This window comes from Podarcis vaucheri (assembly GCF_965113315.1).
Source record: "Podarcis vaucheri genome assembly, chromosome: 1".
NCBI classification, from domain to species: Eukaryota; Metazoa; Chordata; class Lepidosauria; order Squamata; family Lacertidae; genus Podarcis; species Podarcis vaucheri.
In genome coordinates this window covers 78962678-78987271 of record NC_138759.1, presented here as the reverse complement: position 1 = coordinate 78987271, position 24594 = coordinate 78962678, and the positions used below count along the sequence as shown (strand labels likewise).

Below are 24594 nucleotides of genomic sequence, written 5' to 3'. Positions count from 1 at the left end.
AAGATGATTCGGGAAAGAGATCTGCTTTCAGATTGTGTATGTTCTTTCTGCATCAAGGTGTTTAAATTGCTAACCAGTTGCTTCCTCCTGCTGCCCAATGATATATTTTATGTGATGTGTGTATTGTATCAGTGATTCCTAATCCCGAGGGACATTAGTACACCATAGGACTATGAACTGTGCATATTCAGTGCCAGTCAACACCACACAGACTGAACTGCAAAGACACAGTTTCTCAACTGAAGCTTGTATAAACTTGCCAAAAAATAGCACCCATGGTGGACATGCATGCAGTGTTAGTGAAATGCCCTGAACAAAAGGGGGGAGAAGGAAGAATTCAGCACTACACTTTTGTTCACTATAAGGGCAAAGCTTAGAAAGCTGTTTATAGTATTGCTGACTCCAGTGGTTCAAAAAGAAAAAGAAATCTGTCTGTCTGTCTGTCTGTCTCTTTCTGTGTGTGTGTGTGTGTGTGTGTGTGTGTGTGTGTGTCTGTTTACTTTCCATGGTTTTGCTTTGCCCTGTATGGCTTTCCCACACTTTTCTCTGCAGGTCTGGGCTATTCTTGATGTTCATGCTTTATTTTAGTGTTGCTAGCCCATTAGAGCTTTACGGAAGCACCAGCAATGGTCCTGTTTGTGATGAAATCAAGAGAACTGGCAAAATGTGGCATCATGGCAGCAGAACATGATCTGGTTTTCTTTCCCAGAGTCATTTGCCTGGACCATGGCCATAAGATAATCTTTCCTCCCATGTAAGCCTGAAATCCCTACTGCTTGCTGAATTAAGTAACAGATGGAAGAGACCCCACCCCAACCCCTGAACCTGGCCAGTTTGGTGGTGTAGATGGAGGCTCCCTAACCTGTAAATGGAGAGACTACCCACTGCAGTCAGTACTAGAAGTACCCCTTCTTAGTTATATAAGGGGGGGGGAGCATATCCACCCCCGACCCTCACTTGTCCAAAGTAGTATCACCCATGCTTGTCCCATCCACACAGCCAACCCAGGGTCTTTGTTGGATCAGGCGGATAGTGGAGGTGGCATGCAGTCTCTATGTTTTGTTTCATTGATCCATTTATAACATATATGACCTGTTTTTTCTCCGTGGAGTTGAAGGCAACATGCATGCCACACCCCCGTGTCATATTCACAGCACCCCTGTGAGGTATGCTAGGCTGAGAGATGGCTACTGGCCGAGGGTCACGGGGTGAGCTTCCCAGAGTGAGGAGAGGAAGCAATTTTTCAGAGCAATTTTTGGCCCTTTTTTTTTGCACTGAATTGGGAGTTCTGGGAATCTGCTGTGATGGGGCTATTTGAGAGAGAAACTTAGCTGTCAGGACAATCAAGTGAGTGATGTGTTGGATCAGAACAATGAAGAAGAGAAACACAGACCTCTCCACAGTAAGGGATCATCTCAGCAGCTGCTCAGGCATGTCCTTGAAGCTTAGGGGTGCAGGGATGGGGGGTGAAGAGGGAAGCAGAATCTCCAGGGAAGCTTAGGAGTCTTTCCTCCATAAACAAGCGCCTCCTACAAGACTTAATACGCTCCCTGCTTTTGAGGGCAATTACACTTAGAACACCTGTAAATTCTGTGGCTCCTTCCTAAGGGACCATAAATCTAAGGAGCCAATGGCAGCCGGGATGATTAAAATCCCACCCCGTACACCGGACAGAGTGAGAATGCAATTATCTTTGGGAACGTCTCTGGTTAAATCCGGAGACACATGCAGTAGTTTCTTCACCTGTGCACCGATTGGTTAAAAGCAGCTCATGCTGGATTTGCTGTGAAGAAACAGAGGGGAAGTGTTTTTTGTTTTTTTGAAGAAGGTGATGGAGGGGGGAGGGAGGGAGAGTAGCGTAGCGTGAGAGTAAATTTGATTGGCTAGGGAGGGGGGCATGAGCCGGAGAGAGTGCTGAGCAGGCATTCATGAGATACAGTAAAGAAAAGCGTCTCTCCTCCTGCCTCTCGCTTCAGATGCAGGAATGGACCAGGAGAGCTGGGACTGTGTTAGTAGCACAGGGAGAGCATGACTGGATTGGAATCTCTAAGGAGTGACAGCGCTGTGAATGAAGCACGGGTCGCTCTTTCTTCCTGCCGTGGGCTTCCTCTGTGCGAAGGGAGACGGGGAGATCATTTAAAGGGAACTGAGCATCTCTGGGCAAAGCAATGTGTCCAAGAGGAGCCGGGCACGGGAGCTGCTTGCCTTTTGGATAATCCCTCTTGTTCTTAGCCTCTGTTCCGTGCAGCATCCCTGGTTTTTGGTTTTTGAGAGGCAATGTGGAGTCAAGACTTTAAATGGCATTTGGGATAAAACAAAAACGAGATCACTTTTGTCTCTCTCTCTTTTAAAAAAACCAAAGCAAAACAATTTGTTTGGGTATAGTATCTCTCTTTTGCTTTTCTTTTTTTGATAGCAGGGGGGAGGGGGCGATTGTGACACCAAAGAGAATGTTTGCTGTGCAGGAGAGACTTCTCAACAAGTAAGCGTGTTCTTTTTCTAACTCTTGGCTGAGCAGGCTTCTGTTAGCCAACTGGCTCCATTGACAGCACAATCTTTTTGTTTTTTTGTTTTTGTTTTTTGACTTCCTTGTCAGGATGGTAGGCAAAAGAACAGCTGGCAGAAAACAATAGGGGGTGGGAAAACCAAATAAAGGAAACCACCTGCAACCTGCCCCCCCCACTCCCAGTAAAACAAGCCTACAAATATCATTGTCAGTAAAAATTGCGGAACACTTTTGACGTCACCATGCGCAGATCTAGCACGGATGAATCAACCTATCACAGGAGCCCTTCTTTGGACAGCAAGGATTACAGTTTTCCAAATGGCGCCTTCCGTCGCTATAGCAGCATGTATGGCGGCCAGTTTGGGGCCGCGAGCAACTCTTTTTTTGGATTCCATACCAACCCAGGCCCTAAGGCCACCAAGGCTAAGTACACATCCCCCAAGGGGAACAAGTATGTGGTCTTTTACTTGGATCTCTCCTTTATTTTTCTTCTAGAACTGAAGAGGTGCAGCATGGCTCACAACTGCCTGCAGTGCATTAAGTACCTCATGTTTGTGTTCAACCTCCTCTTCTGGGTGAGTATGTGTGCAGGTGCGATTCCCCCGCCCCTGTTGCCACTAAATTCTATAGATTTGCTTTCCTCCAAACTTCAGGGCAGTGTGTAATGGCAAAAGTGAAGAACTGGGTGCTGTTGTACACTTGATGCAGAATGAAGTGGTAGGCTGAGGTGGCAGCAGAAAACGGGACTGTTGCACTTCAGTCTGCAGGAGGAGGAGTTCCACAGACCTGAAATGTTCTGTCCTGTAGAAAAGAATAAAACAAAGCGACTTCCTTTCTCCACTAACAGACCAGGGAGAAAGGTTCCACATATTTCTGTCGCTGATGTTTGAGTTTCTTGCATATTAGAGCCTTTTTTGTGAGAAGCATTCAAAAATATGGAACCCTCCTCCCCCACTTTCACCATGAAGTGGTACCACCCAGAGTTCTGCCACTTCATTCTCTATCTAATGTGCAGAAAGGCTCTCTCTCCCTCTTTCTAACTCTTAAGTTGCTTGATGAGTTGTTACAGGGCCAAGAAAATATAGATGTTTCCCATGTTCCCCTTTTCCTGTGTTCTTTATCGATTTGGTTCAAATGCATGCATGCTTAGATACTGCTTTGGAGTCTGAGAATTCATTGTTTGCCCTTGTTCCACTTAAAGGTGTCTGCATGCTCAAACCTAAGTTCAGCTTGGTTTGCAGAGGGATTCTCTGTTGTAAAGGTGGTTCCTGTTATGATATTGTTGTTCTGTGACACAGAATTGTCTGGATCAATATGCACATCATAGGAGTGCACGTGATGAGGTGTCCACCTATGCCTGGCAGTGTCATTAATAACAGTGATACTGCAGCTGGAATAAAGTAGGTTAGCAGGCAAGCACTCAGCTTTCTGCATTGAGCAGAGACTTTGCATCACAGAAACAGATTTGCTGGGAGAGCGCTGCACACCCTGATAGCAACTTCCTAGCCCTGCTTTAAGCTGCCACGTTAACTTTTATTCCCAGGAGAGTATCTGAAGATGCAAATCTGATAGGAATCTTGCTTTCTGAGAGAAGATTGTGTTGGTGCAAAATCATGAACAACCCGGATAAACTTTTCTTTTGGAGGAACATCAGAAGTTTTGCAAAAGCCGCTGGAATTGTCTTGCACTGTATTAACACAGCCTGACTGAAAGCAGCGTGATTCGGTTTGTTAACTGGCTTATGTGGCATGTTTGCTTGGGTGCCAATGGGCCAGCGTGTGGAGAGTGAAGTTTATTTTTATTTTTTTGCAGGTTGCAATGGCATATGACATTCCTACTGTGTGGCATCCTCATTTATGCTAGGGAAGTGCTAAGCAATGATTAAAAAAATAATCATGTAAATTAGCCCTCGTCTCAATTAATCAGAATGTGTTTAAAGAAATTGGGGGGGGGGATGTAGGGGTCAGCAACTGGCAGTGCCTGACCCCAATCTGCAGTAAATTCTAAGTGGCATCACAGTTGCCCAGTCATGTTCCCTGTTTTCTCACTCCTCTTGCCATCACAGACAGAGGGAATGAGGTTTGAGAAGAGGATGGGTAGATAGCTCTGGCCTTCATGGGGGTGGGGAGGAGAGGAGAGGTGAGGGGATGGATAGCTACTTAAAATTTAAGGCTGGGCTGGCTTCACCCACCACCCTACCTTTCTTAAAACACTCCCCTCTATTTCCCTTCTTTCCCCCTGTTGCAGACCAAATATACGTATATTCAGCATTGGCTCAGTTCCAGAAGAGAGTTCTGAAACACAAGGAGGGGAACTCCATTTAAGCTCGGATAAGCTGAAAGAAAATATCAAATCCGACTAGTCTGTTTTCTAGTTCCTGATTCTCTCACACTGCTGGGATCCTAAATATCCCCTGGTGTTTATCCCAGCTTACCCCAAAGCTTCCTGACAAGTCAGGGACTGTGATTCTCTTGTCCCTTTAAGCCATCCGCTTCTCTAAGGCTTTGTCCATTTCTGGTGGAGTTTCTTGCTCAGCCAGCCAGCTAAAATGTTATATGCAGAAGATAAACAAGAGGGCTGGCATGAATAGCCACCCTTAAGATGATGCATGGCAGAGCCTTAAAGGACATTCCCTGCAGGTTCTCTCCATCCATCCTGCACTGTAGTACATGCACATATTTTTTTAAAAGGAATTACTGCTTGCAACGTGTGTGCACTTCCAATGGGATGACTGCAGAACATTTCCTTGGGATATTTCACAATGTAATTGCTATTATGATCTTTCTGAACAAGCTTACTACAACCACCACTGTCTTTCTTGCATTCTTCCTATTCTCAAGGTCTTGGTCAGTAGAGTGCAGGAATTATGAGCTGTCTGTGTCCCAAGACTAGATGTGGAGAGCATACAATAAATTATTTATGATGCTAGTTTCTAGTTGAGGAGCGGAAATTTTCATTATTCCATTTTTGTTTATCTGTAAACCTCTGGGGTTTCTTTTCCTTAGCATCAAAAAGTTGGAACTATCAATGTTTTAAGAATCTAGAAATATCCTGTGTTCTTAAATGCACCCCAGGTCAGTCATATATTAACACATTCTTCCTGTTTCACCAAATACAACTCAAAATGCCACCACAAAATCACTTGTACCCAATCAAGCAAGTCTTCTTTGCTCAAACAGAAGCAACACCTTCAGTCTATCAGGGCTGATTCCCTGCCCCCCACCTCACCCCACCACAATTCATGTTAAGTGGAAAGATACAGTGGAGAGCAAGAATGTAATACTTATACTTTCAGTTACCCCCCATCATTTAAGGAAGAGGGCGCACCTCCCACTTTCCAGACAAGTGATTATTCCTCACTAGCCAGCTCACAGGTTCTGCTCAAGTGAGTAGCCATTGTTGTAAAATATGCATATTTAGAAGGTATGCATATCAAAGACACAAATCTGTTTTTTTAAATAAAATGTATATAATTGTCCTGTATTGTATTGCTATGTTATTAATTGAATTTAGAACAGCAATCACCATTAATGCTCTTACTGTGTCCTGCAGTGCTGTGTGCATTGTAGCCACCATGGTGCCCCCAGATATGGTGGAATACAACTCCCATTGTCCCTGAATATTTGCCATGCTGGCTGGGGCTGATGGGAGTTGTAGTCCAGGACACCTGACAAGGGACTGTTGGCTACCTCTGCTGTATGAAGTTCTGCTCCCAGTTAGAGTCAAGAACACTGAGATATGTAGATCAATGTTGGGACTTGTTCATGTTGACTGTAGCCAAGGGTGGACCTTTGTACCTTGCGGAGCATCTCTTGATCTGAAAGAACTTCTTCTACTGTGAGATACCATCTATGGGTCTAACAGTGGCCCTCCTCCAGAAATGGACAGCTCAGTTCAGAGATGTGGAACCAATTGCTGTCCAGATGTTGCCGAACATCTGATGATGCTCCCATCATCCCTGAAGATGGCCATGCTGCTTCAAGCTGATGGGAAGTATCCAACAACATCTGGATAGCCACAGGTTCCTATCCAGTTCTAATTGTTCATTTGGTGTGAAGCTACAGTATACAGGGAAATGTGACGACAGGCATGGAGAGGTGTGTGTCTGTCCTAAAACTGCTGAAATTGTGTGAGAGACGGGCCAGGTACAGATGAACACCATTTTACCTCACGAGTAGTGTGTGTGAATGTGCCACCCTCCCTGAGCTACAGCTCTCCTCAGGCTCTCTGTCTGTGAGGGGAGATGAGCCACTCTCCCATCACTTGAGGGCTGAGCAGGCAGGGGAAGAACCCCACATGGTTTTTGAAAGTAGTGGACATGGAGTGAATGGCGTCCAGCACCCAAAGGCTGCTGTTTGCAGCTTGTTCTTTTTCTCGTCCAAGCCGGCAAGCTGCTGCTGGCATTTGCTGCTACTTTCATTAGCTGCCACCTCCATAGGAGTGCTCCTATCAGAACACCAAGTCCAAAAACGAGAAAATATGCAGCTGTGGTTATTCTCATTGGAGATAGATACCATTGCTGCCAAGAAAGAACTGATGATGGGTAGGGGCATGGAAAAGGTAGCAGCAAAAAAAAATTATAGGGGAAAACCAGGAGGGTACCTTATGTTTGTGGGGAACATCATGTGGATGATGCAAATTAAATGGGAATGCAAACAACTGTAACTACATGTTAAACTCTGGCATGGATAAGCCCTTATAATATGTGCATATCATATACACACCATAGGGCAATGAGACCATCAGAATTTGGCAGGATGAATTGTTTTGTGGTTGAAGTACACTGCATTTTGGGATTTGTAGTGTTCATATTGTGGAGCTAATTAATTGCTGTGCATCTATTTTGTGTATATGTGCACATTTTAGAGATGCATGAAATTCATAGGCTCTCTTGAATTTGGAGCAAGGGAGCTACAGATCTTTCTGTTTGTGGACACACAGTATCAGTGCTAGGATGTAGATAGTTGAAGAGCTAGATAGAGTGACAGCAGGTTGCTCCAGCAACAGGTGGTGAGACCATTGACACAGTCTTGCTGACTATCATGCTCACACTTGCTAAAGGTGACAAAAAAGTAATCTTCTTCTTCTTCTTTGGCGATCACTTGGAGCTGAGTAAGATTGTCTTCCATAAACATGGTTTTAACAATGAGTCCGTAAGTGACTGTGGAGGCCAATTCTGGATCCACTTGTTCTTCCACCGTGGGGACATCAGTTTCCGGGTGGGAGCTGATCACGGTGTGGATTTTCCAAGCGTGCCTTCCTCCTAGCACGTTTCTCCCTTAAGTCCTGAGTAAAAAAGTAATAGACATGCAAGTGCAAGATCAGTGATATAGTGTTTTCCTGGTTTTAGGGGCAGGCAAATATTTTGCATCAGAGCCATGTCTAACTTGAACACTGCTGTTCCTTACAATTCTGAGTTTAAAAGCCACACAGTTTAAGATCCTACCAGTCTCCTCAGGGCAGAATCAAAGAAAAGTGCTATTGATCTTGTATAGCACCACCTGCTGTGCATTTAAGGGCTGTAGTGGATAATAGGCTTTCAACCCATATGCCTTCAACTTAAGTCACCATAGTTCCATTCCATATAATTTCACTCTGCCTGCTGTCTCCCCCCTTCCTAAAACATGCTTATTGTGGAAAAGGGTTTGTCATTACAATAACATGTTACCCACTAATGCATTAACCCCACAAACATTTACATTTTAAGCAATATAAAATGTTTAACTTACGGAACCCGAGGCTGCAATGCTGCTGTTTCTCTAGTTCCGAGAAAGAAAAAAACATATCAGTTTTAGTCACTTAATTTAACTAACATGAATGACAAGTTGTTGACATTGAAGCACAGTATCAATAAATAATTTGCTGCAGAATCTGGAGGAAGTATGTGTTTCCTAAATACAGTATGTGTTTCCTAAATACAATCAAACAATTTTAACAGATACCAGCTAAAAAGTATTTAGGCATCCCTATGCTTCCTTCCACATCTATGCTTATGAGGAATATAAAGTGGTATGCGTGAGAATCCTGTTGTAGTGAGGTCAAAGTCTGCTATCAACACCCAGCGCTGCTCGATCTCCACTTCAGGGGATCCCACGGCAAGGGGAGGTGGGGTGTGATATGTGTTTGAATGCAGAGTGCTAAGACATTTGGTGCGCCTCTTTTGTTAATTACAGGGGTCCCTGGGGAAGCATATTTTACATGGGTAGGTATGGGAGTGAGCATCTTGTCCAATTGTACTGGGCAGTGGCCTTTACATTATTAAATGTGGAATTATGGCCTAAGTACATCCCCACCCATCACAATGACACAAGATACTTGCTTCCCTGCTCTAGCTCTTAGAGGATACTGATTTGTGTCACTCTGGATTATTATTTCTGTTGGCAACTAAAGTAATTGAAGGGGAAATATAATATTTCCTTCCTAAGTAATTTGCACAAACTACGTGGGACTTGGTCCAGGTGAAAACACTCCAACAGTTCTGCCCCATGTCCCACTAGTGAGACTTTGAGAAGAGCTCACATGTAGATCACAGTGCCTTAATCAATGCCACTTGTCTAGTCTACCTTATTTCCGTCTTAGAGAGCAAGCAGAATGAATAGGAGTTTGTGGGGGATTTTGTCCTTTGCATCTCTTAAGATGGGAAGCCAGTCTGCTGCCCTTATTAGGATTTGTGTTGAAATGTCACAGCCGAGCTCCTTAATCTCTGGAAGAGGAAAAGCCTCCAAAAGTAGAGGCACTCCAATGTGTGCTTAACTGTAGGGGCAGTTTAATCCTAAAACCGATAACTGGTTGGCTGCTGAATGGATAAAGAATTCAGTCCTCGATGTGCTCCCTGACCTCCCCCTGAACGTAACCACTGGGTGGTGATAGTGAGACATTACTTGGCTCCTGAGAGACCTCATGGGGGAAGGGAACTGTTCAAAATTAAATTAGAGAGGTTTCAGCACAGCACCTGCTGCTATGTGCATTTTCATATAGTTTACTGTGCATGAGCAAAGATTTGTTTGTGCTGCTTTTCAGCCTGTGACAGAGAGCAGCTAAGTTAGATAGAAATTCTACTCAGTAGAATCTACTGGCACAATTGCAAACAGTGCTGCAAACTATTATCCATGTTGTAAGGCTAGACGTTAAATAAAAAGGAAACCTCTACTGAATGGTAAGGCTTCCAGCATCTCCATCATGACCTTCATCCTAAGATCTCATCAGGGATGTATTTCTGTGGAAATTATAGTAAATATTTCAAAATTCACATATATAGATATAGAATCATAGAACTGTATATGGATTGACATATGCACATTTTGTGTCAATCTGTGTCCTTTCTTGGTAGTGATCAGTCTATCAGTTTGTAAAATGTATGGAATGGTGGGGTGGTATTCCTCTGTCCTGTATATAATTTATTCCGCAGCAGTAGATGGCACTGTGAACTGAGCCAATGGTACAAAGGCATTTCCAAGCCTGCGTCTGAAAAGCAGACAGTCTTTTTTTCTTTGTTCAGTGGTTGACAACTCAGGCTAAATAAGGCCACAGTTCTAAAATGAGCCAACAACAGTTTTATCTTAGGAGCATGTAGGAAGGAAGGATCACTTGGAAGAAGAAGAAAAAAGATATCATAATGTTATTTTAAATTGCACATAAGAGATAATGCTGAAAATGGCTTCAGGCTGATCCATAGCACGAAACCTATTTGCATAGTTGGCTAAATCAAATATCCTAATTTAGGAGCGAGATGTGAAAAATACTGGCATTTCCTGAAAAGGCACTTACCGTTTCTGAAAACTCTCCTACTACACTCTCTGCTGAGATAAAAATTATCTTCCATTTTTTAAGTGTTCCGTCTGCCAGAAAAATGGTAATATACTTTATATTTAGATGAACAGGTGAAAGACGTGCAGCCAGGTAATCTGATGCGACACCTGCCCTCCAGCAGAGGGACCCTGTTTGCTACCCTCGGGTGTTTTTCTTACAGGTTTACAGTACTTAGTTCGGAAACACCTGGTTGGCCCTTGCCCAGGTGGAGAGACGGTGTGCTGTGGAAACAGTGATTTAGAATAACAGTCTAGTTACTTTTTCCAATGTAAAAGCAATTTTCTGTAAAGAGGACTTTTTTTTCATATTTCCCTACTGCAGTTTCATTAATGGATGAACTGCTGAATGCAAATTCAATAAATAAGCATCTGCCTGTGAAAAATGCTGCTGTGGCATTTGTAAGAATATGGCACATTTTCAAGGTCAGTTGCTTTTGAAGGATCTGACCCTAATTTCATGAAAACCTTTGGGGGGGGTAGTACTGAGCTCACAACCATGAGCCAGTAAATGTGGGAGTAGCAGGGAGGGAGGACAAGCAGGCCGGAGAGGAAAGCATATGTATATCCTATATCTGGTAGAAGTTCTAAGCCTGAGGTTGTAGGTCAGATGTAGAACACCTGTTTATGCAGAAGGCCCCAGTTCCATCCCTGGTGTCTCCAGTTCTAAAGGATCAGGTAGCAGGTGATCCAAAAGACTTCTCCCTGAGACCTCAGAGAGCTCCTGCCAGATGGAGAAGGCAATACTGGGCCAGGTGTACAAATAGTATCACCTGGCAGAAGGCAGCATCCTCTGTGTGCAAATATGATGGCCCATTACTGCATTCAAGCAGATTGGATTCTGTGAAAAGAGCTGTGATGTTTCTCCATATGTGTTAACAATATGTGCAGCTGGGAAAAAGCTGGGTACCTCTTTGGATTGTTCTCTATCCCTAGTAATGGAGGGGAATTAAAAATAGACTCTGGCCTGATTCACTTTTAAGTTGGTTGTAGTACACAGGAGCATAGGGAATTACCTGATACTGAGTCAGACCATGGGTCCATCTAGCTCAGTATTATCTGCACTGACTGGCAGCAGCTCTCTAGGATTTCAGGCAGGGTTCTCTCCCAGCTCTACTTGGAGATGTTGGGGATTGAACCAAGAACCTTCTGTGTGCAATGCGGATGCTCTACCACTGAGCTACAGCCCTTCCCCTAGTAACTAGGAGCCAGCTGGCAAGATTAAGCATCCTTGCCTTCACCAGACATCCCCCTGCCTACTCTATGCATTTTGTACCATCACCTTTATTTTTTGAATACCGTATTTTTCGCTCTATAACATGCACCCGACCATAACACGCACATAGTTTTTAGAGGAGGAAAATCCGTAGGCATGCCACCCGTAGGCATTCCCTCCATAACACGCACAGACATTTCCCCTTACTTTTTAGGAGGAAAAAAGTGAGTGTTATGGTGCAAAAAATACGGTATATCTACAGTTCTTTCATTCGGGTTAGAAGTCAACTCAATACTCTCTTAAAATAACCAAAGATGCAGATTCTCAACATGAGTTTAGGAACAGAACCTGGTTGACAGTGATACGCATTATGCCCAGCCAAGATAAGTTGGACAGGGGAAAGTTGCGCATGAGAGGAGGTTGGAAGGGGGAAATTGCACATGGCCCCACAAAATGCCTCGGCCTGTGTTTCAGCACCAACTTTGGAGCTGGCCTGTGGTAAGTGCCATCCTTTTGTTGTAGTAGTTGCAGAAGGAGCTAAAACAAAAACATAACAGAACACACACACACATATGCAGTTCATTGGGCACAAACCTTCCAAACTGAAAAGCCACTGAGTTTAATGAGAGAGTTAGTTAAGCACCTACTTATTTGCTACTGAAATCAACGGGACTTGTTTGTACTTCAAAATGTACTTACTTGGAGGCCAAACCAGACATGAAAATGGGAGCAGAGTTGGGGGAATAATTGGGCCCAGTTTCCATTTATAGTTGAGCTTTGCTAATTTGTGCTTTCCAAAACAATATCTGAACTGAAACCAAGCCATCTGTTGAATTTTTGCACCTCTCCAGATTTTTCAGTGCAGTTTTCCAACTAAGGAATGTATTCAAAAATGCATGTAGTTGGGTAAAGTGTGCATAAGCATGTATATATTTGTGAAACTAGCATACAGAAAATATTAGATAAGGAGAAATTGCTTTTCAAAACTGTGCATACACTGTATATATTGGGGAAAATACACACTAAAATGCTGCTTAATTTTCAGGTGGGCATTGTTAATAAGCAATTTCAAAAACTGATATGGAAATGTGGAGAACTGAACTTAACGATGCACATGCTGTTCTGGGGGTTCTCCTGACCCCTCCAGAGCAAATTGGGGGGGCATGGGAGGAAATAAGGAGAGGAAAGCCCTATTGCCCAAGTGGAAGCTCCTTCACAGGGTTTCCCATGATGGAATTAATTAAGTGCATCTCACCCTAGTATCTGTACATAGTATAATGAAGTCCTGAATAAGAGGTTCTGAAACCCAAAAGTATGCCAGGTTTGAAATCGATATTGCACTGATTACATAACCTTACTAGTTAGTACATATTCCAAAAATGTGGAAAGAAAGGGAAATGTTTTTGTAATGATTTGAAAACAATGTTCTATCCCTTCTGTTAATGTAAGAGTATTCGATTAGGAGCAGGAGTTGAAAGACACTGCACAAAATGCATTCATGAAATGATTCAATTAAAAAATGATAACATTTCCTGATCCACAGATGCTAAAATATAGCCAGCTTATGTTTAGAATTTTCTGTCATGAGCATTTTTAGGTCAAAGGATTCTCCTACCGAACTGCTGCTTTCTCCGGAACTGGAGTTCAAAACAGCAAGCTGCATCTAAAGCCACTGGGGAACATGCCAATGTTTTTAAAATTCATTTTTATGTATTTATCATCTAATTAAAAGAAAGAACCACACTGTGAAAAAATCACATTTCTGCTAATAACATCACTTGTGTATTAGAGTACAATGCTCCCTTTTACACATCATTGTAGTATTGGCCATTTTCAGCCTGGACTGACAAATGCACAAACCCTAATGCAGCTGCTTCCCACTCCTTATAGAGGAAGTGTTGTACTTGGGACACCAAAGCAATAGGCAAACTCTGCCTCTTACCTCTGGCACTGGGTCACCCCACATCCATTGGCAGGGATGCTAGGGTGTGCAAGATGCATCTCTGTGAGATGCTGTGTAGCTCCAACAGATCCACTAAAATATTGTTACAGTGATGCACATTTCATCAGTTACAGAATACAGTCATACCTTGGAAGTCGAACAGAATCCGTTCAACTTCCAAAATGTTTGGAAACCAAAGCGCAGCTTCCGATTGGCTGAGGCAGCCTTAGTGGCCCCTGATCCCTTGCAAGGTGCTTGATTTTCACTGGGTCTTTAACCCTTTCCCAACTAGTTGTGCTTTGACTGATCCCCTCATTTCAGCTGCTCTTTTAGCCTTGCTAGTGTTTTTGACTATTCTTTACATCACAAACAGGAGCGTGGAACCATGCATGGGATAAAAGCTGCTGTGGAGGAGTTTCAAGGGGAAATGGCTGCCTGTGAAAGGGTTAAACACTCCCTTCCCCTCTGATCTTTCTCTGTTCCAAATCACCTCTTCCCAAAGGCACTTTGCAGCAGAGGAGGAACATGTTCAAAGTGTAAGATGCTGTGAGTGCTGACTTAGAAACAAGGTGCTAAGACTGTATATGTGCCACTAAATACTGAAGCTGCTTAAGAGGAGAGAATGTAGACTTGCCATTATGATTAGATGTCTACCTGCAAGATGTAGTTTTCTCCATCTGGGATAAATTCGACACTGTAAGACAAAATTCCTGTTAGTGTTCCATTCTTTCTGTAATGACTATAAAGACAAGAGAGGGAGAGAGAATAATCTCTCGCATGGTGGGAGACAGTTATTACAACACTGTGACACACTCCTGCCTAATGCAGTTTCTCACCTGTGAAATGACAAGCTCTAATGCTCTGACAGACCTAGCATTTTGGAGAAATGAGAGAGGTCAGCATTATGGAGATATGGTGGGCAAATTTTCTAAACTGCAAGTAGCATTTAGTAGGTAGGGTGAAGAAAACTAATCCTTACATGTACTAATAGCAAACTCAAGCGCTATGTAGCTGATAAGGGGCTAGGAGGTAAGATACTGGCATCCTCTGAGAAACCCCAAGAGTTGCAGAAGTGGGGAAATATATATATATATATATATATATATATATATATATATATATATATATATTTGCTTTCGTAGATTTTCACGGGTACAGGAATGCAGGTTTTGGTGTCTTCGGGTGTCTTCCCGTGTAAGAGTCGGGGTGTCTGTGCGACGTTTCGACGAGGTCTCACTCGTCATCTTCAGGCTGGTGCTTTCGGCTTCTTGTTACTGGAACAGAGCAGAATCTGGTGTTTGAGTTCCTATAAATACTGTTGAGGGGTGTGGTGTATAGCCTCCAACGTTCTGGGCAGAGAGGAAGTTCCTAGATTAGTGTGCCTCTTCTTCTTTTGTTCCTTAATTACTTGAGGGATATCTTGAGTGATTTCATGAGTGATATTCTGATATTCAGAATATCACTCATGAAATCACTCAAGATATCCCTCAAGTAATTAAGGAACAAAAGAAGAAGAGGCACACTAATCTAGGAACTTCCTCTCTGCCCAGAACGTTGGAGGCTATACACCACACCCCTCAACAGTATTTATAGGAACTCAAACACCAGATTCTGCTCTGTTCCAGTAACAAGAAGCCGAAAGCACCAGCCTGAAGATGACGAGTGAGACCTCGTCGAAACGTCGCACAGACACCCCGACTCTTACACGGGAAGACACCCGAAGACACCAAAACCTGCATATATATATATATATATATATATATATGGGAGGAAACCCTTAAATGGACTACTCCCCCCCAATAATTCAGAAAGAACCCTGAGCATGCTCAGTGGCAACAAAATGTAGAATATCTGGAACCGGGAAACTAGATGGAGTGGAGAATGGAATAGGGTATTTGGAAAGATGACATGACTGGCTAGAACACTGAACAGGAATGTCCTGCGCAGCAACATTTTGTTGCACATCTCAAAAAATGTTGCTGAATGTTCATGAGTATTTAGTAGCACTACATCTGTTCACTGTCACAGGCAGTTGAACATAGAGCGGAGAATGAATTGTGTTTGTTTTTAGCCTTCCTCCATGTTACTTCCATCTTTGGAAGTGACTCTCAGGCTGCACTCCTATGAGCATTTACCTGGGAGTAAGTCCAATTGAACTCTCTGGGGCTTATTTCTGAGTAGGCATGCACAGACATTGCAACGCTGGGGGTTTCATGAGCAATAAGCCTTTCTGCTTTCTAAGTAAGGCAACCATTAAGGAAAATAAAATATTCTGGCTACTATGTCTATGCAAACAAATCCTACCTGCACCTCTCCCTCTCCCAATAAATAAGGGGTGTTTTGGGCATCCTATTTGCAAACAAGACACGATTTTTTTTAAAAAATAATTTTTATTACATTTTCCATTTCCTCCCCCCAAATTACATTATAACATATATCATAATTCACCAATACCAAATTGTCGTCCCCCCTGGACTTTCCTCAACCTCCTTTTCTAGTTTGTTTCCACACATTATTAAATCCTGCTTATTTCCTTTCCATTCATTTTTTTATATTTAATCTTATAATTTATATACATTTTGTTATTTGTAAAGTTTACTCAAAACCTGCTAATGAGTCCAATTTTTTGCATTGTTTCTGTAGATAAGCCGAAAATGGTTCCCAATCTTCTTTAAAGGATTTTTTGTCCTTATTTCGTAGTCTTGTCAGTTAGTTTTGCCATTTTGGCATATTCTGTAAGTTTTTCTTGCCATTCATCTTTCGTTGCTATATTATCGCTTTTCCATCTTTGTGCCAATAACATCCTTGCCACAGTCGTAGCATACATAAATAGTCCATGTTTTTCCTTTGGCAAATCTTGCCCTAAAATTCCTAACAAAAAACCTTCTGGGGTTTTAAAAAAGGTTATCTTAAACATTTTTTCATTTCATTGTATATCATTTCCCAATAATTCTTAACTATTTTACAATTCCACCATAGATGATAGAAGGTACCGTCCGCAAACAAGACATGATTGCTTGTGGTGATGGCCATGGACTTGGATGGCTTTAAAAGAGGGTGGCTATGTTCTACTTCCACTGTCAGAGACAGTTGCCTTAGGAGGCAAGAATTCTGTTGCACACAGATTCTGCTTTTGGACACTCCATAGGCGTTGGTCACTGTGAGGCTAGGATGCAACACTAGGTGGGCTTTGTAATGTTCCTATGTATTCTGACCATAGTAATCAAGGTATGGGCCCCTTGCCTTGGTCAGAACCTGTTGCTTGCCCCTATTGCTACTTTGACCATGTGTGTCCTTCAAAATTAACATTCAACGTTCTTAATCAACATTGATACCCAATTTTATAGGAGAGTTACAGTGAATATGACACATTGTACTACGTATCTAAGTGTTTAATCTCCCTAGCAAGAGGATCTGGGTGAGCAGTGTAAACAGCTCCCTCATTTTATTTGATCAGGTTCACAGAATTAGAAAGCGGTTTTCCATTTTGGGAATTAAATATCTCTCACTTTATTTAGAATGTGGAATTTGAAAGGATCTCTATATTTTCTGAGTCCCTTATTGGCGGGAGTGGGAAGGTGAGGTGGGTTTGGGAAACAGTATTTTTTTCTCCTAGTGCCAGGGTTGGTTAGCGTCAACTGGTGAAGCATGTCTACATGGTTCACAGGTGCCTGTTAAAATCCTGTGAACTTCCATTTGCCAGCTATGATGGCTGCAGAGGCAGCAGAATATTCTATAAGGCTTGGGAACCAGAAAGCAGATAATCAGAGCACCGGTTTTTTATTATGCTTTTAAAATCTAACGTTTTCTAAAGCACTCTCCTGAGGGACATATTTATGACTTGAACCTTGAGAGTTAGTGATTGCGGTACCTCTTGATTACCCAATTGGATCAGAAAAGTTTTGTAGCGAGGAGGGTCTTGTTAAATATTATAACATCCCTGAATTCGTTTCCTGAATCAAAGCACCAGGGATCCCTAATGCTAGCTACTTTTTTCTGGTTCCATTATGCCAACTCACTCCATCTTCAAAGATTGCTTTGTAAATAGAGATTGCTCAGAAGAGTATAATTCCTGGCCTTGAGGATTCCCAAGAAGGCAGCAAAATTTGGTTAGCATCCGTCCATCACAGAACTTTCCCAAAGTCAGCAACACCAGCAATGTAAAAAAGACAGTCCAGGGTCTTTATGAAGGTGAGGTAACTGCTTCCAGACATCCAACCCCCTTCAGGTTTCCCACCAGAGACAGGTGATGGAAACACCAAAGGAACACCTGGACGCTGTTGAAAAATTAAACTATAAATTCATTTGTGTTGATTTTTGTCAAGAAAAAGGTTGTCTAGATTTTTTAAAAACCCTCTTCAGTTCCCCAACCTGGAAAACTCTCTTCAGTTCCCCAACTCATCCCTAGAAAATTAAAATTAGAAAAAAACAAACTGTAACCCCACATGGAAGTCACCTGGTGTAAGAAGTCTTAATGATTCAAAACAATACATTCTGTCCCTTTAAACATCCTAGAAAAGAATAACTGATTGGAACCAGAGCAAGACTCACTGGGCTAGCCTTGACATCTGCAAAAACAACCAGTTGTACCACTTGGCTTGGCAAGATAAAATTACATGAGTTTCTCTGGAGTGTAGTTGAACTTACTGAGAATAATTTGACAAATAAAAGGAAAAAACACACATTGAAGTGATACAAGTGACACCCTAGTGATTCGGACCTAATCTGATGTTTTAGGTGCCCATAGAGATTCTGGTTGTGGTTTGTTTTTGTTTTTAACCTGACTTCTTATGTTTTCTTCCCCCCACCCCCAGCAAAAAATTGTGGACAGTTGCAGTCAGAACTTAGGAGCTGGTTCTAAAGTGATATGGTGGTGCTTTGAAACAATGTTTTATTTGGGTTGCTTTGTTAAATTGGTTGTTCACTGATGACCACATTTCTCCCTCTGATCTAATTGAGGGTGTTCTTGGCTTCCCCCTGAAGAATAATGGCTTAATTTTTTTGTATCATCTAAGGATATTTTATTATCGACTCACTGCAAGTTAAGAAAGGTTTCTTACATTAATTACCTCCATACTCTGTGCTGGCGGCATATTAGAATATATATAACTGTCGATATAACTCTGCGACTTCGTTACATCTCTTTAGGCACCTGGCAAAAACGTTCCTCTTCTCCTGGGCCTTTGGTTTCATTAAACAATCTATGTTCTTTTTAACTGTGGGGGGATTGTTTTTGTTTGTTACTATTTCATGTATTTTTATATTGCAAACTGCCCTGTGATCCTTGGATGAAGGGCGGGATAGAAATTTAATAAATGATAATAAAAGCAATACCTTGGCTGGGACGGGTAGCTGGGTTCATATTTCTATATGTCTCTGTTGATATCTCACCTTTTCTCCAGAGAACTCAAGGCAGCATACATGGTTTATGGTTCTCTTCCCTCCTATTTTATCCTCACAAAGAAGCCTGTGAGGTAGTTTAGTGGCTGGCTCAAGGTCATCCCAGGTGAGCTTCATGGCTGGTTAGGGACTTGAACCCAGGGGAAGACAGAGGACGAGATGGTTGGACAGTGTTCTCGAAGCTACCAACATGAGTTTGACCAAACTGTGGGAGGCAGCGGAAGACAGGAGTGCCTGGCGTGCTCTGGTCCATGGGGTCACGAAGAGTCAGACATGACTAAACAACAAGACATAAGAAAACCCTACTGGATCAGGCCAATGGCCTCTCTAGGCCAGCATCCTGTTTTCACCATGGCCAATAAGGTGACATGTGCCCTCTCCCCTCCTGTGGTTTCCAGCAACTGGTATTCAGGAGCACTGCTGTCTCTGACTCTGGAGACAGAGCACTGACAACCTTTATCCTCCATGAATTTGTCCAATCCTCCTTTAAATTCATCCAGGTTGGTGGCCATCACTGCTTCCTGTGGGAGTGAGTGCCATAGTTCAAGCACTGTGCTATACTGGCTCCATATATGTTGTTAACAGGATACACTGAGAGGATGTCAGAAGAGTATCTCTCATTCTCATTTGAGGGGTGATCCATTTTTACCTGGCCTGCCTATCTGGCTGTTGACCTTCCTTATAAGACCTACATTTCTGGAACTATGTATTCAGGAGACACAGCAAATACTTCACCTTCCTCATTTCAGCAGAGCAATGTCTGCTAATCAAACATTTGAAAGTTGACCTGGGAAAATCTTAGCAGACGTCTTCTGCATTAAATAAGGAGCTTGCGCCATGCATTTAAATCATATAGCATGCTCACTATTTTTTATGGCACAATAGTGCATTATGTTCATCTTATGTTTTGTAATTAGAAGGTGGAACAGATGGGGAACTTCCTCTCTCTCAAGTTTTGTGCCATTAAAGTAAACTACATTGTGCCTGTGTGCACCATGCTGAGCAGGGTGGTGTCTTGTTGGAAACAAGGTTTGCTGCAGTGATGGTTTTAGTAGACAGTGGCATTGCTGTTTCTGCACATAGATGGATTCGATCAGTCTATACTTTCTGCCCTTGTATATGCCACTTAGAAATATCTAGAAGATAGTGGGGGCCAAAGCTAATGAGTTGAATCATTGTTTACTTCCTCATGGCAAAGGGCTACTGCCGCTGCTTTCTTCCAAACTCCCCTCTGGTTTGTATTGCTTTTTTGTTAGCTTTCCAACCCAATCTGCATCTTGCACAGCTGCTTCCCCCCCCCATCCTCTTATCACAGCCATGTTTCACCCCGATACTCTTCTTTCTGTCTCTTCTCCTGATTGATCCAGGATCATTAAGGAGCCCCTATTTTAGGATCTTAGATTCCTTCTCCTTTGCTATGCAGCTGAGGTAGAAGACATACAGAGGGAAGTCACCTTTCTGCAAATGCTAGGATGTTGCACTTGAATAGCTTGTCAGCTGTATGTCAGCATCAAATCCAGTTTGGCCATTCATTGTCTTTGTGCTGTAGCAGATTGTGTTGCAGTTCTAAGTTGGTGGCAGTCTCTCTTGGCAGCTTTGAATGTATAGTTTTAATATAGTAGTTGGGGCTGCTGCTGCTGCTGCTGCAGTCTTCTATCTAAAGAAGACTTGTGACAATATGAACATGGGGTTCACCCTGGAGTGCCATTTCTTATAAGCTTCTTGAGAATGCAGATTTTTTATTAACCCTTGAATATTCATAAATCTTTGAAGTGTGACATTGTGAAAACGCAAATGTGCAGTGAAGCAGATATTTGCTACCACAACTGGAAAAGCTTTGTGATGCTTATGGAGAAGAGCTCAGCCAGGCTTAGGTTTGTGTTATGTTTCAAAAAGGAATGCATGTGCATTTAGGAATCTTCCTTTGTTGTTTTCCCTATTGTCCTCATCTTTCTAGCCTCTAATAATAATTTAAAAAGCTATTTTAAATAAATAAATAAATAAATGGGAGGGGCAGGGACCTTGGTGGGCACCTAGAGGGTGGTTTCAGCATTTTACAGTCCTCACAATCGCTATCCAGCTCTCCTGTAACCAACAAACCAAATCTATATTTGGGGCAATGCAGATAAGGCTTTTCAGATTTCAGATCTATTGGGAACTTCTCTTTATTTTCTATCCAGGTGTAAACTCTTGAAAAGCAATGGCTCATAGAAGGGCATTGTAACCCACCCCTCAGCTGTGCAACAACCAGCCTCCCCGAAGATTTATCAGAGCCTGAGCTGCTTTTGGAAGCTGAGAAATCTTCAAATGATCTCAGTCATTCATAATTCCAAAGTGGTACATCTGATTAGGCCACCCTGTTTGCCACTTGCTGATATTTGTTTAGAACAAACACACCCACACACACCCACACACCAAAATTGAATCACTGCTTTGCTTTCTTTTGTTTCAGCCCTGTACTGAAATAATATCATCATTTATATTTCACAATCCCTCCTCAGGTACTAATTGGCTTTAGCAAGAGACTATTATTATGACTGGATTTTTATGCTGCAATCAGGAACGATTGAATCCCCGATCCCCTTTATGTAAACTTTAGCAGTTAGATTGTGAAGAGTCCAACACTCTGTGTGTATATGTGAAAGAGATCAGGTTTTATATGCATCTAGGAGAAAAAAGCCGTCTGTGATGTAGCATAAGGTTTTGGTATAAATTGGATTTGTTTGAAAGGCATGAGAGATGTGACTGGGTCTGTAGAAGCAATTTACAGCAGGTGTGGATAAGCATGGACTAATTTGCAAAGGGAAATGCTGTGTGAGAGAGAAAGAGCTGCAATATGTTGCAAAGGAAACATCAAAGTGCAGCTTTCAACAATACTACCGTGCAGTGCTTAACTTCTAAAAAGGGATACCATGAGCCCAGCTTGTTGATCCTATAGGTTTGGGCACAGGCTGTGGTTACTTAGTAATGAGGGGAAGATAATTGGAACATACTTAACAGAAGTTTTCTAAGTTTTCTCCTAATATTTGATGCATTCCAGGACCTGCCCAGGGTTCTGAAAGCAAATTCCAGGTTGGAGTCATAGCACACATCAGTTTGCTGTAGTGGATGGTGCATCATGTTGCATTCCCTCATCCTGGGTCAAGCTTGCTTAAGAATTGGTATATCTAGACCAGGGTTTGCCAAACTTGGGTCTCCAGCTGCTTTTGGACTACAACTCCCATCATAGCTAGCAGGGATGGTGAGAATTGTAGTCCAAAAACAGCTGGAGACCCAAGTTTGGCAAACCCTGGTCTAGACCACAAAGCCCTCCATTGTCCCTCCATATACTGGTTTTTAGAGTTTGCCTCTGAGGCCCTGAAGGGGATCACTCCCTTTGTCTGAATACACCACAGAGAAAAGTATGTTTTGTTTTCATTTCCTGTTCTTCTTGGTTTTAAGACCTAAACAATTTTCATGTATGACAAATATGAGATATAACTGAGAAGTTATTAGTGGCTATGTTTGCACTTGTCTTTTCAAACAGCAGTAGCTAAGTTAGTGTGAGAGCTGCTGTGCTGTTTACACCATTGTTTCAGTGGGCAGTAAACTTGCCATTCCTCTCTGCTTTGTCCCCAAAAGAAAAATAGTGATTGATCCATTTTTTTCTTGCATTGAATAAAGCAACAGTGGTTGCTACGGCACACCATTTTGTAGAAGAGACCGAAATAGTAACACTCCTGAAAGTTGCATTGACTCTTTCATGCATCCCAGAAGAAATAAAAGTAAGTTACACTTCCAGAGCAAATCTTTCAACAGTAGTTTAACTCTGGATGGAGTGTATGCACATCCATAATTAACATTATCAAATAAATTGACAGTTGCACTTTGGTGCAGAAGAGCAAGTTCTGACTTCAGATAGAGGAGCAAGGATACTCAACAGGTCACTACATACTTCTCAAAACCTAACAGTGTACTGTGATTGAGTAGGGTATACTTGCATTTTTAAACTTACGGTGTGCCCCATTCCTAAACTTCAGGGAGCTAACATTAAATATAGCTAACATATATATAAAGATATATGCATTATATGGATAGTGTTGCCTTATGTCTGGTGTTTGGCCAGTGGCCTTTGGATTGTTTCAGGTGATGTACAGAAATGTTGATGGTCTTTATTAGAAGCAAGAAGAAAAACCAATCATTCCTCAGGACTTTAAGGGTTTTGAACTGTACAAACCAGTGCAAAGGTTATATGGCAGTTCTGGAAAACATTGCAATTGTCTCTACTACAAATGTGATGGAAGAAAAAGTTCACAGGAGACCTTTTGAGAAGGATACTCAGCCTACTTCTAAACTGCAAATATTTTATAATATAAAATCATATCTATCTGCATTTGGAGCTTCTGTCCGGCCATTCAAGTGACCATCACTTCAGAATAGTTAAGGAATTTCAAAGCAAAGTTTGTGCACAATTCTGCCACACTTGAGCACTTGCCAGTTTAAAACTGTTTTGGATAGGAAAGAGTTAGGCACAAGCTTAATGTTCTCCCATCTCCCTTAGCTATTTTACAGACACGTGCAATTGTATGTCTCTCTGTTGCTCTGATTGAAGAAGGAGGCTAGACATGGAAGCTGTTGTTGGGTTAGGGCTTGTCACATAATTTTCTCTTAGAAGTTAATTGCTTTGAGGGAGCCCCCCCCCTTTGGTGGCTGTTATATGTCTGGTTGATGCCCTTGGTGTTTTGTCTTTTGACCAAAGATAATTGGTAGTGCACAAGCTAATGCCTTCTAGGTCCCAAGTTCAAAACCTTCTACAAGGCTGAGTTATAGCAGCATGTTGTGTGAAGAAGTCTGAGCATAGTCTGGTTTTCACATAACCTCCAGTGCTTTTCAGTGGTGATCCATTGCTGTTATTATTTGCTCTGTAACCCATTGCGTGCTTTCTGATAAGCTCCATGGGATTACAGCATGGATAGCTGATGTGGTGCCCTCCAGATTTTGTTGGACTCAAACTCCCTTCATCCCTGACCATTGACCATGCTGCCTGGAGCAGATGAATCCAACAACATCTGCCACTTTGGCAACTCCTATATTAGAGGATGATACTGCTGCTGTTCATACAGGAATCATAAGAGAGGGTGATGCTGATGCCTAACAGCAAGCCAGCTTGATAGAAAGGTTCAGCTTGTTTCCAAAAGCTTCCTTCTGTGATCTCCAAGTTTGATATTTATTGTTTAAGGGATACTGTCTCTGTTTTCAAAATTCTTCACAACAGGACTTCTGCTCAGAGAAGAGCTTGAAGAATGGATCTTTACTAAAATGTTTGATCTGTATGGTTGGGAGCACTTGGATTTCTTTGCTCTAGAGATCTGTGCCCACATGAAGTAGTTCATGGGAAAGATAATCCGAACAGCCCACTTTGTAAGTATTGCATATGCTCAAACAGAGAGTACTTGGCTGTGTGAAAAGGCACAGTTCTGTGCCTCATTAATTCATTAAATTCCTCTGCAGGCCACAAGCGGCTGCAGTAATGCTGGAGAATCAATACTCCTCTGTACTTCCTCTGCCAAGATTCATTTTCCTCGGCTCCAGTTCAAGCAAAGTGTAATGTTGACCTAGTCTGAAGGGGAAAGATATATAATTAATCTTCAGGTTTGGTTCCCCACCTTCCCATCCCCCTTGTGATCCTCTGAGCTCTTCATGGAGGCAAACTGTTCATATTTGGGTTAAGAATCAAATGTAAGTG

The 24594-nt window shown here is 42.3% G+C and overlaps 1 protein-coding gene across 10 annotated transcripts in view; it reads left to right on the top strand.

Moving 5' to 3' along the window:
* TSPAN4 (tetraspanin 4) overlaps window positions 1–24594 on the top strand; it is a 486061-nt gene that overhangs the window by 283355 nt on the left and 178112 nt on the right. For 7 of the 10 annotated variants that reach the window (XM_082230623.1, XM_082230627.1, XM_082230624.1 and 4 more), the window contains one exon: window positions 3002–3081. The exons of 2 other annotated variants lie outside the window; for them this stretch is intronic. In XM_082230623.1, coding sequence (XP_082086749.1) covers window positions 3019–3081 — 63 coding nt within the window. In that variant the 5' untranslated portion in view covers window positions 3002–3018. Of the gene's footprint in view, window positions 1–1939; window positions 3082–24594 lie in introns of those variants that run through there. One more of the 10 variants, XM_082230619.1, reaches the window with a different exon arrangement.